Source organism: Mastigoproctus giganteus, chromosome 4, assembly GCF_048544385.1.
Source record: "Mastigoproctus giganteus isolate SK-2022 chromosome 4, ASM4854438v1, whole genome shotgun sequence".
NCBI classification, from domain to species: domain Eukaryota; kingdom Metazoa; phylum Arthropoda; class Arachnida; order Uropygi; family Thelyphonidae; genus Mastigoproctus; species Mastigoproctus giganteus.
In genome coordinates this window covers 156,417,044-156,435,998 of record NC_143578.1, presented here as the reverse complement: position 1 = coordinate 156,435,998, position 18,955 = coordinate 156,417,044, and the positions used below count along the sequence as shown (strand labels likewise).

Sequence of the window (18,955 nt, the reverse complement as noted above, 5' to 3'; positions counted from 1 at the left end):
ATGGCGGATTTACGTTTATTTTTTAAATTGCCTTCACAACCTTTCGTTTTATGCCTCTTTAGGGTGTTTTAGAGTTAACACGCTTAGCTGAAATGCATTTCCAGAAAGGAATGCCTTTTTAATGTTTTCCCAGCCTTGTGTTTATATTTTATTTTCGATTCTTTCATATGAAAATTTATATAATCAGACGTTCAAAGGTAAGTTACTTAATTAAAGAAGCTTTATTTTTTTCCTGCTATATATGCATGCACACACGCTGTAGTACAGTACCTAGATGCCTAAAAGTCAATAATCTTAGCATGTACTGAATCATTATGTCTACAGTCGTTGGATATTACAAATATTTCAGAGAAATAATCGATTATTACTATTTCACCATAAAGAAATATGATATTCTTTATCAAGAAATGATACAAGTACGTTTATAGTTTTTTAATACTTCTTCCCCTTCAAAGAGCGGAGATTAAAATTATTTACTTTTAAAAAGTGCTAATAACGACTATTCTTTTTAAATATTTGTCAGAGGTCAGGGGTATAGAAAAGTAATCATTATGCAATGAGAAACTAATTCCCACGAGATGCATGTCCTTATCAGTATTAAAAAAAAATCATGACAGCTTCTAGTTCCTTAAGTAAGTCAAGTTCATCTATGGAAGAGTTTTTTAAACCGCTCCCCATCAGGCGCGCTCTCAGCGTTCCATATCCAGTTCATCGACTCACAGAACTTGTTTATTCAGTCACAGACAGGGTATTCATCGAGAGCAAGAAACAATATGTGTTTATAATTTATTCAGAAACATCAATGATAGAAACCTTATTTTGTTTTAATCGAGACAATGATTTGAACATAAAGGAAAACCTTTCATCCTAACCTGTGACAAAAGGAAAGTAAGACCAAAAGTATGCTCAATGTATGCCCAAAGGAAAATTTAGTATACTTCAATGCATGGTTGAAATTTCAGAAGCAGAAACCACCATTGTATTTCACATGCACTTTCATGCCTTATGTTCTCAGTTCTAATAAATGATTAGAACTGAGAATATCCGTGAAGTCTGCCTTCGTATGTTGTGGCCCTTTATGGATTATTGGCTCTTCGACTACTTTGGTGAGAATGCGCCGTTTCATGTATTGCATGATGTTCTCGCCGCTAGTACAGCTTTCAATCACTGTGCTACCGCAGAATTAGTCGCTCACTTCCTCACTGAAACTCGGGTTTTTCATCCCACAAAACAGACAAACCGACCGCAGGATACATGAAATTTTCAAAGACTATATGATGACGCCTCACGCCTTAACTATTTTGATTTAAAATCTAAAATAACCAACCACATGATCTCTTATATATTTTTCTTTTTATACTCCGGGATGACCACTTACGGTCAGAGGACAATTAGAGAGAATACAAGAAATCTCCCATATTTTATGTCTGTATAAATGAAGGTTCACAGGCTGATTATGTATGCTGCATGGACTGAAAAACTAACCGGGAAAATTTCCCTTTCTTTCGTTGTGATCAGTTTACTACAGCGCTGATTGAGAAGAGGTCAGCTCTAAAATTTCTTGAATTTGAACCAAACCTAGTTAGAATTAGAATCCTAGTTAATAAAATAATAACTTTTATGTTTATACTTCGGGATGACTAGAGGTCTTCACAAGGCATACAAGAAACAGCACCGTATTCAGTAATCACGGGGGCTTGAACCCTGGTCACTCAAAGCACTTGCACTTATGTACCCTCGCGCATGACCACTTGGCTGTGTAACTGAAGGAGAGACTGCGTTGTCTCCTTGAGTGCCTGGAAAAGGCCAAAGGGGCATTGACCCAAGGCTTCATTTTAAAGGGATAACTCAACATTTAGAGAAAACAAAAGTATTTTCATTTTTTTCAATCTTTATACAACGCTAAATAGTAACAACTTAAGAACAAGTTTGAGCTTCTGCAGACTGCTCAGGACCAAGTTATCGACGAGGAATATTACAACTTTCTGAAAGTGATAAAGCCCAAGAAAGCTATAAGTAAAAATAAATCCAAAGAAGAAAAAATTAGTCAAGAAACACTTCTCATGATGAACCGAAGACGACAAATGAAGAGCAAGATAAACACTGACAAGGAGAAAATTGAGTATACTGAGTTATGCAAAGCCATTAGAAAGAGACTCAGAGAGGACATAAGAAGATTTAACACAAGAAAAGTAGAACAAGCATTAAGGACTTAAATCAGGACTTAAAGGACTTAAATCAGCAGCCATGAGCAGTAATACAGAAAGACAAATGATACTGAAACTGAAGAATAGCGATGGTGTACTTATAAACAGCAGAGAAGGCATAATTCAAATAGCAGAAGACTACTATAAAGAGTTATACAAGGAGCGAGGGAATGAGGCCAGCAGTGGGGAAGATGGATTGCAAAGTAGCAACACATACGACATACCACATATTCTTCCTGATGAGGTAGAACTTGCGTTGAAGAAAATGAAGAATCAGAAAGCCCCGGGGGAAGATGATGTTACTGTACAGTTCTTAAAATTTGGAGGAAGAGACATGACACCAAAACTGGCAAGGCTCTTCACAAAATGCATTAGAAAAGGCGTGACACCCAAGGAGTGGAATAATGCAAACATAGTTTTGCTGCATAAGAAAGGAGATAAATCAGAAATTGGAAATTATAGACCAATTAGCTTGTTATCCCACATCTACAAGTTGTTCACAAGGGTCATTACTAACAGATTAGAAAGAATACTTGATGAGAATCAACCGAAAGAGTAAGCTGGCTTTAGGACAGGATTCTCAACTATGGATCACCTTCACGTAATATCACAGCTAATGGAGAAAGCAAATGAATATAAAACACCATTATGCCTGGCATTTGTGCATTATGAAAAGGCATTTTGGCTTCATACTGCATAAGGCAATGTTTCGGGCACCGGAAAGACAAGGCATAGATACCCCATATATTATGATTTTGAAGAAAAAATATAATAATAATAAAATTCTTCATCCATAGAAATGAAGGACACGATTCCCGCTACAGGCAACCAGAGGAATCTCAAATTACATTCAGTACATACACATCAAAAACGTAGAAAGCGCTAATATATTATGCAGAGCTTATATATTGCATTATACAGATTTTACAGTTATTAAAATAGATTATACGTAGCTTATATTGCATTATATAGATTTTATATTTATTATATACAAGCTACAACACATTGAGACAGTCTGGAAACTTTCAGTGGGAGTGAATTAATTCCGCTGACAATTGCAGGAATGCTAACTGCACTTGACTATGGATTTGCGCTCTTCTTCTCTGTAGGCCGAATCTCTGGACCACCCATCCAAATCAATGTTTGCGGAGTTCAGCGCGCCGATGATGCTGTTCAGAAAGTGCCGCTTAAAGGTCGAGAGCTTCTGCAAGTTAGAACAGAGCACTGGATGGTTTCTGAGGGCTCTACCAGGGATTTTCCAGCCTACGATCTCCCAGATATTAACGAAGTCGAGAGCAACGGAGCACAGATTAAGCGCCATTGTGAACTTCCTCGCATATGCCAGTTGCTGGGCTTGGGTTATCTGAGATTTATGCAGAGCTGTGATTTTGATGTTGTTTAGGATAGGTAAGCCCAATTGTTGGACCCAGAATTACAGACCCCAGAGCGTCTTCAGAGTGGACATATGAGCAGCCGACAAAACTTCGATACCATAACTGATTTTAGAACTAAAATAGAACAGGAGAAATTTTCTGACCGTTTCGTTGTTGTGCGCTCTACAGAGATCAAGTTTCATACCTCAAAAAGCCCGTAATGCTCTTGAACGCAGTTGCTGGATTTGTTCCTTATACGTTAGGTTTTCGTCCATTACCACTCCTAAGAATTTTACGGAATGAGTGGCGACGAGAACATGCCCCGCAATGCAGTGCTGGATTGAGGTCTGTTTGTGCTCTAGGTAAGAAGATGATATATTTGGATTTTTCAGGATTTATTTTAAGCCCAAAATAGGCAGCGTATTCAAAGATATTTGTTCAGGATGGCAGACTTCGTTAATTCCTCTGCCTGGTCTGGTGAGGTGTCAGCCGGGCTTGAGAGGTAACATACAATATCGTCGGCGTAAGCCATAAATGCAGGTGTCTCATTCATTAGCGGAATAAATATTGCTGAAAAAAGCAGTGCCGACAACGATACACCTTGAGGTATACCGACTTCCACCTGTTTTATGATGTAGTTATTTCCTTGCTGGAAGGTAAGGCACCTCTTGGTGTTAGCAGATTCCTGAGGAGCTTCGAGACATTACCCGTGAAACCGTAGTAGTTTTCCAGGATGCACATAATTGGCTTAACTTGCATTGAGTCAAAGGCCGCTTTCAGATCCAGGAAAGACAAGATGAATAACATAGCCTTGCTCCCAGGCTTGAAGGGTTTTCAAATTCAGAGCCTGTATGTATGTTATCGGTGATCTTTGTGAGAGTGCGTATTGTGCGTGCTGAGGTCTCTGGGAAAGGATCTGATTGGCAACCACTTTAAATATGCACTTCTCCAGGCATTTGAGAAAAGGGGAGGAGATTGAAATAGGCCTATAGTCAGAAGTTGAGATCGCATTTTGCACCTTTGGAACTGGGATGGCTCTATAATTTAGCCATGCATTTGGGACGACTCCCTGTTGTAAGATTCTGTTAAACAACCTCGTCGGCTCATCGTTGATGAAGTAGGAGGCATCTTTAACGCAAAAGGTGGGAATAGAGTCACTTCCCATTGTTTTCTTATTGGACAGGGCGTTGATGGCCTCGATTAGCTCCTCTTCGTCAATCGTCACGTCGTGGTGGGCACTGTTCCACTTTCTGTTTTGACGAACTGGGTTACATGATCCCCACAGTTCAGCCAGGTCTAACGATTCTGCTGACCGCATATGATTGGCCGACCAGGATTGCTGGTCACACGCTATCGTCTTCTCCATGACCGAGTTGATAGCATGCTTCTTGGATTTCTGGAAACTGCATCTGGCCATTGAGTACGCTGAGTATGATCTTTCTGTGGATGATCTCTTGATTGGGCATGTAGTCGTTGTTTTTCTTTAAACTTGTAAATATGAGAGTGCTACCTCCTTTATTAGTCTAGACAAAGACAGTAAGAAATTTAAAATTGAGAAAGGAGTTTGACAAAGAGACAATATCTCCGAAATTGTTTACTGCTGCCCTTGAGGAAGCTTTCAGACGACATTGTGATCATAAGCCACGATCCCAAACAATTAGAGGAAAATCTTAATCAGTTATGCAGAGTTAGTAAGGATTTCAGAGTAATGATGAAAAAGTATGCCACGGAAAGGGATATAATGATTGAAGGAGCAGTAATTGAAAAGGTGGAGTTATATACTTATCTGGGACAAGTCATTAGCGGTAATAATGATAAATGGCAGGAAGTAAAGAGAAGAATAAATTTTGGATGGATAGCATTCAGGAAATATAGTCACATACTAAGGAGCAATATCCCAACTTGTCTGAAACGTAAAATAATGAAGCAATGTATACTCCCCAACCATGACTTATGGAAGTGAAACTTGGGCACTCACCAAAAGAATGGAACGAATTATATTGGGAATCAGACTGTTAGATAAGAAGAGAAACACATGAATTAGGCAACAAACTCAAGTAAAGGACATTCTTATCACAACTAAAGAACTAAAATGGTCTTGTGCAGAACACACAGCTCGAAGACATGATGACAGATGGACTAAGAAAATAAAGAATGGTACCCAAGAGGAGCTAGAAGAAAACCTGGAAGACAACGACGGAGATGGACGATTCACGAGTTTGTGAGCAGGTAAGTGGATGGCCATTGCACAAAACAGACGGAACTGGAAAGTTTAAGGAGAGGCCTTCACCCTACAGTGGATTGATGATGATGAAATAGTAATACGGTGCATTTTGATCCACTAATCAGTTAGGCAGTTAACCACTGTAATATTAATTTTTAAATCAGTGCAAAAATTTGACGAATAAGATATGCTTTGCAAATGGAGAGGAGCTAAATGTTAGGATCCATAGTCTCCAATGCTTTAAAACAATCCCGCTCTCCTCACATAGACAAGTTGCCATCTTTGGACACTTTGAGCTTCTTTTATGTCCAGGCTGATCTAAAGAGCTGAACACCGTTAACCACTCTGCCGACCTTCATATCATATACAACTTCGCACCCTTTATTTCCTCATTGATACCATTCAAAAAATTCAGAAACAGATGTGGCTTCAGCGCTGGACTTTCATGGAATGCCACTTATCTTGAGACGGACTGGTTATTCTGAAGATAAATCCATCTCTAGATCTTTCTAGTAGTCGCCTTACGGTGAAGTTTGTGCAGAAATTTCCAATTTGAGAACATGTTAAATAAAAATATTATATAAAAGTTGGTTCTTGAATCCATCTCCTATAAAACTACTATGCCCATGTCATAGTAATTTATTAGATTGGCCAATCTATACAAAGGATATTATGTTTTAAAAGCTTTAACCCATTTGTTATTTTTCAAAATGATCTAGTAATGCACTCTTGTCTGTAGACTTCATATTTCCCGTCACTGAGTTACCAATCGCATCCTCAGCTACTTCTTTGCGGTACGTTGACACGTTTCCAATCTGTGGATAATGCCCGCTAACATTACTAGTATTATTACAGCGGAGGAGCGCGTTAAGTACTCTTTTACAGCCTCCAGATGACTGCGTAATACGAGCATACATTACCAACTTTCAAGCTTAACAGTGTTCTGTTGTTTTTCTTTGCAATATAAATATATATAGTGTTCAGGCACAATACTTTCCAGCCCGATAGTCGCTTTCTACTGTGAAGATCAATACAAAATATCTATTCATCTAAAATTAAATCATTTACATCGCGAAAAGGTCCTGTCTAGTTTAATATTTTCGTACTTAGAAATAGAACTATTTGTCTCTGTACCTGGCTACCATAGTTAATGCTTTCTTATACTCACATTTCACTTGCCGAATCCCGTCCTTTACAAGTCAAGTAATAATTATTATACAAATCTGAGTCTCTCGACACTTCGTAATTGTCCCACTCTACCTTCTGTTCTATCAAGCTTGCTAAATACGTTTAGATCAAAATGAAAAATCTTGCCATTACCGAAATCTCAATGTCATCATTCATTTTAGGATGTTGTGACTATTCGCAGCTCCAACAGTTCCCGTACCATCAAACACTTCTGATATTACCTAGATCGCTGGTAATGGCCAAATCAAGGATATTGGTGCTTGCTTGTAGTTTTCATGACATGTATATCCCTTCCTAAGTGCCATCGATCCAGTTAGGAGTTCAAATTCCTAATAGAGATTTCAATATACTACTTAGTTGCTCATTCTAAGACATAATACTCTCGGCTATTCCATTTTCCTTTGTCATTAGTCCCTCAGTACTCACATGCAATTGCTCAGAATTTTAATTTCCGTTCTTAAAATTACCCGTTTAGAGTAGCTTTTAATCAAAATCATAACCCACGTACTCCGTTACAGGATGCCTTTCCCAAATATATCACCTATATGAGAGCAACGAGTCAATATATCTCAGCCAATTATATTATACAAACATAATAGGCCTAACATATAGCTCAAACACATCTATTTTGGAGACAATACACCTAATATTCTCTATAAGCTTCACATTTTCTGATATATCCCTTTTTAATTAGCGAAGCTTGTTATGCTTTTACTACTGTCATACAGAGGATTCACATTATGTCGCACAATTAACCGATGACTGATCAACTGTGGACCTACGGGACCACTGTTTGCCCTCCGACGCTAAAAGCATATCATTCGAACACTTGCAGAGAGAGAGAGAGAGTGAAATCCATGTTATCCATGTGCGCATGTCACCCTCCACATGAAATCCATGTGGAGGGTGACATGCGCATAGGAAATTGCGCATGTCACCCTCCACTAACCGTTTTTCTATATCCTTAATATTCCTTCAATGACAATGATCCTTTCACTTCCATTTCCTCTGTTCAAATGTATGCCATCCTTGCAAAATAAGTTCCTCCCATCAAATATGACTGGCAATGCCCTCCTCCTGCAATCTTTGCAAAGTCCTTCAAGATTATCGAGAAGGATCGCATCATAAAATCTCCCTATGGTGGTTTGGCGGAACTGAATTATATAGACAAGAATTATATTTTATCCCAACTTAAAATATTTTTTAGCACGATCAAGAACTTTTCAACCAAGTCCTTAGTTCTGGTGTTTTACTAGGATATAGTTCCGAATCCATTTTATTTAATATACGAGGGGATTTCGAAAAGAAATGGCGCTCTCCCACCAAATTCCACTGTGATGGTGGTTTCGCCACTTGTCTGGAGAGGTTTAGGTTCGATCAAATGTCATTGAAGAACCAGGAATTCTTAAAGGCCTTTTCAATACGGTAGACGTTATCGATCTCAGGTGAAGATAGTAGGGTTCCCTTCGGTGGCACCACATTGCATGTCATGCAGGGTGACCCATGAACATTTGTAAAGATATAATACATACACTATAAATCAAATGTAAGGCCATATAAATTCAGCGCGCTAGGAACACAGCACTCGGTATGTTTCTATCTTGTGAACTCCATTGAATTCTCCAAACAGAGCCTCAGGAAAGCATTGGGTGCAGAAGCGCGAACTTCTGTCAGGTGACTTATCTGTGAATCTACTACAAGTTCAGTTCAGCTCATATCTGCGGAAACGGCCGTCCAGTGCACACTTTTTTTACTGTACCGACATGTATTTTGTTCGAGGAAATACTGTCCTTAAATTGGGGGAGACACACCCATGGTGCAGCCAGCTGTTAAGGAAGGAATATCACACAAATTTTCGGATGAAAATGAGTGCCTAAAGGGGAAAGTCACGAATTGGGAAGCCCTCAACAACCAATATTCAAGAAAATTAACAGTAAATGGAACAAATGATTCGAGGCCGAATAATTGTTATTCAGATTTTAAGAAAGTTGAACATTGGTGTTTTGTATAACTGAGTAAATTCTGAAAGACAGTTTAATTATCGTAGCCAAGAGTGGTCATAACGCAAGATTACATTTGTGCGCTTTTGAGTTGAGCTTGGTTCAAATCCGCATGATTTCTAAATACGGGGATATCCTCGTGTTCTCTATGCTGTGAACTTCGCTGATTTTATGCCAGAGTATAAACAGAAAATTTATGTATTAATTTATTTTGCTTACAGAGGACCACGAGATAATTTGAGTGATGAGGTGCGAAAAGTGGAAAAGAGTACTGACGTTTTTAAACAACATTTACGTGAGAATCTTGGTGTCACCACCGAAACCAAAAGATATAACGATTAGTTTAAAATCAGAAGCACAACAATAAATTCTTGGTTCTCCCTCTTTAACAACCATACCACCAATTCAAGCTATCTTCGGGACTCCCTCCCCGTGGGGCGGATCTAGTGGCACAGTGATATAACAGAAATGCGAACCGCTGCACGCAGCCATTTGGTTCAGGGCCATCAGTCTCGTTACTTTTCAAACATCCCTCGTATGTAGGTGCAAGAAATTTTATATTAAAAAAACTCTTTTGACTGTATTTGTGCACAGAAATCCATTAACAATCCGGAAGCAGAAACTCAAAAATTATTATCAAAGCTACACAAAAAAGATCATACAGCTCGGTGGTTCACTGGTAGTGTATTTTCGCTGTTATTTGGTTTCGAGTTTACAATGCAAAGCTGTCTTACTGCCATTCCATTTGATCTCTATAGCGACTCATCAGTCATCTTCATTTAGTTTCACTCTTTCTGTTTCACCAGAGAAATTTCTGATGAAGCAAAAATGAACTATTGCAATTTTCAGCTTTCTTAGTGTTACCAATTCTTATGAACGATGTTGCGTTGTAATATTTTATTCTTGGTGTGCTTGTTTGCTATATACAAGGTGTTTCTTAAAATGTGTTTTAAGAAAAGTACTTTCAGGATCGATTGAAGACCTCAAAAATGTTTAAAAAAATGGCGTGATTCAAACGGAGCTGTTTGAATTTAAATTCAAAAAATTCAGGAGTTTCTTAAAACAATTTAAAGTCCACGGATAAAAAATAAATAAATTTTTGTTTATTCTCCTTCACGACCAAAGGTCAAAGGAGTTTATAAAAAAATCGTGAATACTCTTAAGCTAATCGCATTTAGCAATCATATTCTTGAACCATGGTATACTCAAAGAGCGTTTACAACTGACTACTCGGCTGTTTTGATTGAGGATCATAATGATGGAGCCATAGTTCATCTACTGAGAAAATTAGTTGAATGTATCCTGCAGAAGGGATGAGTCAAATTAATGCTGCCCTTTCTACATACCAGTATATTGCAGAGGACCCTAAAATTATATACATGGCTCCTTGTGTATATTGGGACACAAAATGGGAAAAAATATCTGGTTGTAAAAAAAAGAAAATTTTAATATCGAATATGACGCTGGGGGTGCACCATTTACCCTCTGTGGGTGCTGATAAATTTTTGTGTGTGGAATCCTGCTCCACTACACTTCGTCCTGGTATTTGCCGCTTGAACTAGGACGTATTTTTCTGGCTGTGAATTCAAAAAAAAATTCGTTCAAGTTGGATTATAATCTGTGCTGAAAATAGCAGTTTGATCACATTACAACCGTTGTGTTGGCCGTGCTTTGTGACGCAGCGTTTCCATGATACAAACCCCTCCTCTCCAAAGAATGACCACAGTGCAGGTTGGGCAGAATTGTTCAATGGAACAATAGACAACTGTATTCATAATTTTGCTAATGACAACCAGTGGACAAGACGAAGTCCGAAATCATTCTTTGTACAAAGCATACACTACACCCAGGCGCATTCATCTAAAGACGATTGGACTGCTTAGCAGGATTCGTACTCTACATCAGATTCAGCTTACTGCCGCAGTGTTTCCGTTCTTTGCATTAAAACACAGGTGGTGACGTGCATTACTAGCAACAGCTTACAGGTAGCTGGAAAGCCCTTTAACTCATTCTCTGAAGTTCCTACACTTATCGAAGTTCTGTCAGCTGTATCAATTCAACTCATTAAATGTGTCTTTCCGATTTTCTCTCACTATACGTTTGAACTGTTGACATACCTTCTAGGGTATGTCAACAGTTCAAATGCTCGAGTTACCTTCTAGGTTTTTCCAACATTTGAGCTTGGGTGTCCCACTATCTGGCGAATGGACGCCTGCTAAGCGAACACACTGCTTGTAAAGGGATGTAGTTCTTCTGTCATTGAGCCCACATGCCGTTTATACCATACTTGTAACTGATACGTCCATATAATTGTCACGTAACATCTGGAATTAAATGTTTCTCCTTGAGCGTGAGGTATCCCAATGTTTACATCCATCACTCATTCTCTCCTCCCATGCTTCAAACTCATTTATTCTCAAGACTTATATACGCTTCTCTGAAATAACCATTAAAAAACATGTATAAACTGCATTTCTTCTATTCTACTGTTAAGATCCTGGCTCTTAATATCAGAATAGAAGAAATCCCCAAATAAAACAAACAGAACTCATTTCTAAATGATGAAACCACAACTAAAATTGTGTGTGTTATTAACAAAATTTGTAATTGTTGCAGGTATACCACGAGGGCAGCTCTAAAAGTAATGGCCCCTTTTATTATGTATATTTTTACACAGCTATATTTATTCTACACCACGGTACTGCGCACTCTATAGGCAGATCCTTACTGCCTCTTATGCTAATGGATTCGTCTTCCTGCAGGTGGTTGCTTCAGCAGGGCTGTCTCCACGAATGTCCGTCAAAAGCAGCTTGTCGTTATTTAATTCTTGGCATGTGAGACGAGATAAATGGTTACGTAAGGTGTTCGGAACGGATTCTTTTGACTGTAACGCAGTTTGTCGCTGTATCAAGCAGATAACGTGCGCAGAAGACGGACAAATTAGTTGTTTTAACGGCACAAGAGCTGTCGCTCATATCCGGTATTTTGCCTGTAGAATGAAGTGTTCACGGTCGATTTGCCATCGATGCACAGTTAGTCATCATGCTAAACGAACAGTGCCCGACCCTCCGATCTATGTTGCAGCCTTCGCATAGTTTTCTCTATTAATGTCTGAGATGTCCGCCTTATGTAGCCAGCCATATTTCTCGACTGATACAGCAACAGTCTGTGAGAAGACGATAATAATATCTTCTCACTCTAAACAAGCAAGAGTGGGGTAAATACACACGTTTGCCAAAAATCACGCCTTTTGTATTAAGACAGTCACAAACAGGAGAAATGCAAAGAAAACTGTGACGTGCGATGATGATGTATTCCTTCGTTGAATATAAAGACTACACAGGCTGTTCGACTGCAGTAAATCTGAAACCAGAATGAGGAAAACCCGGGATCTATCAGACTTTGATGAAAAAGGTCTTATTGTGGCTGCACGTTTAGCAGGAGCCACGATTCAAGAAACGAAAGACAACTGGTTTTTCAAAAGCTTCCTTCTCAAAGCTTTTTAATGATTTGAAAGCAAGCGGTTCTTTCCCATCTCAAAAGCGTGAATGTGGCAGAAAAAAATATTTCAAGAGCAAAGTAGTCTAAAGAAGATGGATGGAAAATTTAGAAACGTGCAGCGAATAACATCTGAATTCAAACAATCCTGGAATTTCTCTATTTCGTAGGGAATTGAAGAAATTGGGTATTGGCAGTCGCTTATTCGGAAGCCGCTTGTTTCAGAGGGAAAAAATAGAAAAATACGCTTGCAGTGGTGCCGAGAACGTAGTGATTGGAACAATGGAAGAACATCACGCGTTGAGACGAATCACGATACACTTTGTTTTGAACTGATGGTAGGCAGAGAGTGTGGCGAGAACCTCACGAAGCGATGGACCCTGCTTGCCTATCCACCATCTTCCCTGGCCCTCAACATCCACCTGATTTCAATCCTATTGAGAATGTGTGGGATATGACGGATAGAGCTATTTGGCAACGAAGTCGTCGTCCATCAACTTTTCGCGATATTTTGCTGGAAGAATGATCGTAATCATTGTTCCAACCAAAATTAAAACACCTTATACAATCCATGCCGCGTCGCACACATGCTGTTATTTGAAATAAAGTCTGCTAGATTTGATTCTGAATAAAAGTTCGTATATTTTTGGCCGGTGCGTGTAAACAAATCGCAAGGCTTTACTTTTGAGGGCCCCTCGTAGTAAGAGGCTGGAAACGTCATCGATAAAGCTTTTATTATTGATTTAGCAGGAATTCATATTTCTGCCGTTACTGTATTGAGTTAAACATGATTTGACCTTCGTCACTGGTTCGTCCGCCCCAGCCTGTGCGATTATGGAACTTTTTTCAGTGTTTGTTCTTGATATATTAATAGAGATATTAATGAGGAAGGTTACTTCAATTTGCAACTCAATGTATTAACTTTAAACCTTTCTGCATCCAATTTCTATCCTTTCCTTTTTTCCTACTTTATTGGGATTTTTCATTTTCTTGTTGTTCGCAGAGATATTAATCTAATCTCTTACACATTTCTTCAAATATAATCAAATGAAACAGGAAATATTTTAAGTCATTTTGTTAGTAAAAGGATGGGAGATGCTTCTAATTTTTTACAGAATTTAATTTTATTGTATTCATATTTCTAATACATTACCTGTTCTTGCGTTGAGTGTTTGAATTCTGCGAACTGTCTTTCTAGTGGTGTGGTACTACCGAAATGCATTGCTTGGTTCCCATGTCTTGAAATTGTCTCGTGATCTCGGCACGGCTCGTTTGAGTAGACCCTCATCGCCCATGAAACTCGATATGGAACATCTTATGTCAGTAAGTAAGGTTTTAGTTTCAGTATCTGCTCTAATTGTTGCTCTACATTAATTCTTCATCTTGGCACCATGACTTTATTATTAAGGTTACCACTTTACATGTATTGCTGTGCAACAATGTTGCACAGCAATACATGTGGAGGAAACGTGGTGCGGACTTATTCCTCGACCTTGCAACCAAAAGGTTACTTGATATCCTCATTTATAAATTGTAAATCCACGCGACACAATTACTTAAGAACAAATGGCAAAATACTAGACAGCGTGCTTTTTGCTCTCATTGATGTGTAATTGAGGCACCATAGAAATGACAACACTGACATGTGCAATTCTTCAGCACTCTGCAGTAATTTTCTAATATTGTGAAGCTACATCAAAATAACCTGAATTCTCGAACGTTTGCAGTAAAGTATCCTCCTTCCAAACTAATGACTTTGTCACACTCCACCGGACCATCCTATTTTATTCATAATCTTCCCTGAAGGTACACTTTAGCAATCATTAAAACTACGATTGCTTCCCAACCTCTGCATTATTTGATGTCAAACTTCGTGAGAATTTTGGAGATTGAATCCTAAACAGACCCTATTTTATCGAAATCAATATGGCTTTACTCAAGTAAATCTAGACAATGTGTTCATTGGTGAGAGGATATACTTACATCCGCACAACGCATTTAATTACAAGAGGAAAGAAACACTTAGTGTATTTATTTATTTTTGCCCAAGTAACAAAAGCTACGATGGATTATGCAGATTCCTGGGTTTACTCGCATTAGATCCTAATTTGATATCTGTTGTTATTTGTGATTATATAAGGGGATGTCTGTATAGAAGATATTGAGGAATGGTTTCAGAGTGAGGGCAAGCTCTCAAATAATCTAAATGAAAGAGATGTGTTGGGCAAGAATAACCAATGGCAAATCAGAACCAAATTCTGTATCACATGTCCATAGTATTTGTTTCTAATCCATTTTATGGTCAGAGTTTAGCAACTTATCTCTAATATTGGTGAATAACAAACGGAAGAATTATATTCTTTCTGAAAGCAAGCAGCTTTTCGTTAGATACAGAAACACAGAAAGGACAGCGCATATCAGAATTGTGCAAGAACATACCTTGTAGGTATATACATACTGAGGAGGAAAAGCCATTGCTTTAACCAATTGGGAAATGGCATTCATTGCTCTCCTTGAATTTTCAGTATAATAGGCAATAGCTGCGTTGTTATTTCGAAATATTTTTTTAAGTAAAAATTTGTTGCTTTTTGTCTCTGTGCTAATTCTCAAAATCACTATGGCCTCTTTCTGATTCACTAAACAGTGAAGCAAGTTTCTTTCCGTGCTGATATTAATGTTTATGACTCCAGTTGGCTCTCTTCTTTCTTGAGACTTTCTATCTACAGAAAAACTGGAAGATATACATTGTATCAGAATAATCCGAAATCATTCCGAGCAATGCAATTAGGTTTAATTACACGCAAATAAATCTAAATGTTTGCCATTAATTCTGTTAAAACTTTTGTTGCATGTTATCAATAATAATCCAATAAAACACATTTACTTATCGACCAGAATACTAGATAATATTGATCTTTTACTCAATCTCTTCTTCACCACTCTCTTCCTTTTTTGAGTAATTGACAAACTTGGTATCAGTTTCTTTTCTCACAGAGCATATTCTTCAATCTCGTTGAGGAATAAGCTCTATGGGGAAAGAAATTGATGTCCGTATTGTTTGGCATTATAATAAAGGGAAAATTGTCCTGTTATTATTATTTAGACTGTTATTCTTCAATGTCCCTTCAATATTCGGTGATACAATCGGGCCAGTCTAACGATGGCCGATTGTATCACCGAAATCATTCTCGTAGGAATTGCTGATTCCACTTGAAACTGTTTTTTCTTTACCTTTTATTACTAAAAGTGGCAAGATGGTCGATTTAAAATAATAATAAATAATAACATAACCGATATTCTCTTTTCTTTAAGATGGTTGCAAAAAATAGCTTCTTTCAACAGTTTCAAACACCGAACTCGATTTTGATGTCTAAACTAAACGTGTTTCTTCAATAGACCAATAAGCATGCCCAAATGGCATGCTTATTGGTCTATTGTTTATTGGGTCTCTTGCTGGTTACAATTTATATTTACCCTTGCTTTCATGTCTTTTTGGTCTCCTGTTTTCTGCAGCATTGTTACCCGAAGATAAAGCCAGGGACGGATTAGTTCGGCAGCTAGGTGGCAATAGCCACCGGGACCAATAGCGTTTGGGGGGGGGGGGATCTGCCGGGGCCAATTGGCATTTCATCCCAGGATAAAGATTCTGCTCTATTTGCATCCTTCGTTTCTTCTAACTCCTTAAAAATGACATCATAAAGATTTAAAAATCAATTTTAATAGCTTTTACCACTCTTTTCAAACCATCTACAATACTAAAGTGGTATAGTTCTTGTTTAAGTTTTAAAATTCTAAAATATAATATTAACTTTGTAAATATTTTTTCTTTAAGTCACCACAATTACCCTACCCTTTATAAGCACTGCCTTATGGTTGTTTTACTTTAGCAATATTCTCGAGTTTAGAGAAACACGTCAAGGTTGAAGAGATGCATAAAACTTTTAATGTACATGAATCAGTTTATTTGAGGTTTGCATCTCAAATAAACAGCCTCACTTCTGTGCAAGAGGTACGTTGCTATTTATTTTCAATGCATTTCACAATTGGCGGATAACAAATTACCCAACTTATATGAGATGAAATGTCCCACAATACGAGATGCAAAAAAAGGTTTCTGGAATACGAGAGCTTTAAAACACGAATGTATCTGCTGAGGTTTTTAATCTATTTGCTACTTAGCAAAAGTCTCATATTTTTTCCACCGAAAAAAAGATGTCAGGGTAATTGAGCACATAACGAATAAATAGTAACATACTTCTCAACAGAAAGCGGTCCTGTTTATTTGAAGTGCACGACAGAGGTAACTGGCGATGGCTTGTTTCACAATAAGATATTGATGTATTTTGTAGCTGCATTTTGCTTTAAACTGAGTATTCAAATAAGGCTTTTGACAATTTATTAATACTGCTTAGGTCATTGGATAATCATCAAAATGTTTATAATTATTAACTCTAACAGTACTAAACATTTTTAACGAACTGATAATATTCTTGTATTCAATTTAGAATTAGGAATTAATAAATTTATAAGATAATTTATTTCGTTTTCGCTTCTTATGTGATACTGGACTGGTTTCTTAATTATGCTTTCTTGATCGTTAAGGAAGTTAATGTAATTATATGTGAGGGTTGCGAGTCTCTCTCTCAATCTCTGGTTCATGTTATCTGTTGTGTAGCTATGTGCATAATTATGCCTACCTCAACCAAGTGCTCGCTTATAAACAAGCTGTCTTTAATTCCAGATGAACCAGTTATGTAAGGTATGCGGGGAACCAGCTGCCGGTTATCATTTTGGTGCTTTTACGTGCGAAGGATGTAAAGTAAGTAATCTTTCATTTTTATCTAAGCGTATGTGATTCTAATCTTTGTAGATTTTGTTTCTGCTCGTTGTGTGCATCTTCGCGCAACTTGGAATTAAACTTTTATTCGTAGAATAACAGTATCTGTATGAAACACGAACATAGTTAGCACTCTAAGAAATTTTAATCTCCCAAACTATCGTACTGGTAGTGCTCCAACATCATTTCCATATGTAGCTGCAAAATAAACGCATAAGAGACATTACAACGCCTCATAAGGAGATATCCCACTCAAGCATTTTCCAAAAAAGTGGGGATTTACTGATGTTTATTCACAGCTGATAATGATGCATTTTATGTAACCTTTGTTTATTTGCAAGTATACAAAATGATGCTGTAACACTCGAGTACGATAGTTTATATAGCTTTGCTCCAAGAACTGCAAGAAATTTTAATCTCCCAAAGAAATTAAAAATTCTGATATGCAGCCTCCTTGAATAATCTGCACCGGAAATACAGCGAAATTTTCTACGTTTTAAAACGTTGTCCAGTTGTAAGTTTAATATTTCTTCTAGATCTTTTGACAAAGTTCTGACTTCAAATCCTCTTTCGGAGGGAGGAACTTCTAAGAGCGTTCTTCACACAATGGACGATTAATCGACCATGGCGCAAATTAATCAAACAAGCAGATCGACAAAAGAATACGTGAAACTTTTATGAGAAAAATACATTTGACGTTTTTAGAGGACGTAAAATATTATCCAGCTGCAAACTCTCCATCATACAGATGTTCAGTTTCTCCTGCATTCTTTTTTCCATAGGCATTGGTCTTCTGAATTACTATCTGTATTTCCACTTCGCTCTCTCTCTCTCTTTCAAACTAATCCGAACACGTCTCAACTATCCAACATCTAAGTTCAGTTGCAAAATCAACGAGTCCATGGCCCGACTTAATTGAGTGGTCAAGAGACTTAGACTGCAGAAGCATGCGCGTTTGAATGGACCATGGTTCAAGCCCGCGCGACTGCTAAATTCTGTTAACGATGTATTCATTGCCGAAATACAAAGTCATTAAGCAGTTTTTCTGTAATAATGAATATATCTGGTTATTTATTAAATACGCTTTCTAAGAAGTTCATTTAATGAATCATCAATGTGCAATTCGTGCAGTCAGTGATATATACATTTCGAGTGATGAAAATCCCGTGGAGCATTGGGCACAACAGATAAAGTGAGTGCGCATGGTCTTCACTAGTAGGACTTGCTGCTCCGTTTAACCTGCGTGGCCTTCTGCTTCTTTGTGCGTCGTTAATATGAGGAGAATGACAGGAAACGCCTTCCCTGGAATGGGATGGCGGGGAGGTTGACGCGTGGCGACGAAATAGACGATACCGTTAAGGAATGCATCGGAATTACTAAGTAACAAGGGACCCGCCCGTACCTAACAACGGAAGGAGTATCTTGTGTTCCTTATGACTCTTACCCTGTTTATCTACGCACAAGGTCGGTGGGTGTAGTACCGCATGTTGTAATTATTGGCGGAGTGATAGTGTTGAGATTATAGAACCTTCCTGTTTTACACTCTCTGCCAAATGAATAGCACATGTTAGAATGACCAAAAGCGGTGTTTTCCTTTTTCCAATGAGCCTAAAACTTCCAGAAGTCGT

General features: G+C 38.0%; 1 protein-coding gene across 3 annotated transcripts in view; it reads left to right on the top strand.

Annotated features, from left to right (window-relative positions):
• LOC150087130 (uncharacterized) overlaps positions 1-18,955 on the top strand; it is a 98,757-nt gene that overhangs the window by 33,149 nt on the left and 46,653 nt on the right. For 2 of the 3 annotated variants that reach the window (XM_090372981.1, XM_090372980.1), the window contains exons 2-3: positions 13,689-13,813; positions 17,232-17,309. In XM_090372981.1, coding sequence (XP_090229107.1) covers positions 13,784-13,813; positions 17,232-17,309 — 108 coding nt within the window. In that variant the 5' untranslated portion in view covers positions 13,689-13,783. The remainder of the gene's footprint in view (positions 1-13,688; positions 13,814-17,231; positions 17,310-18,955) is intronic. The other variant, XM_090372982.1, reaches the window with a different exon arrangement.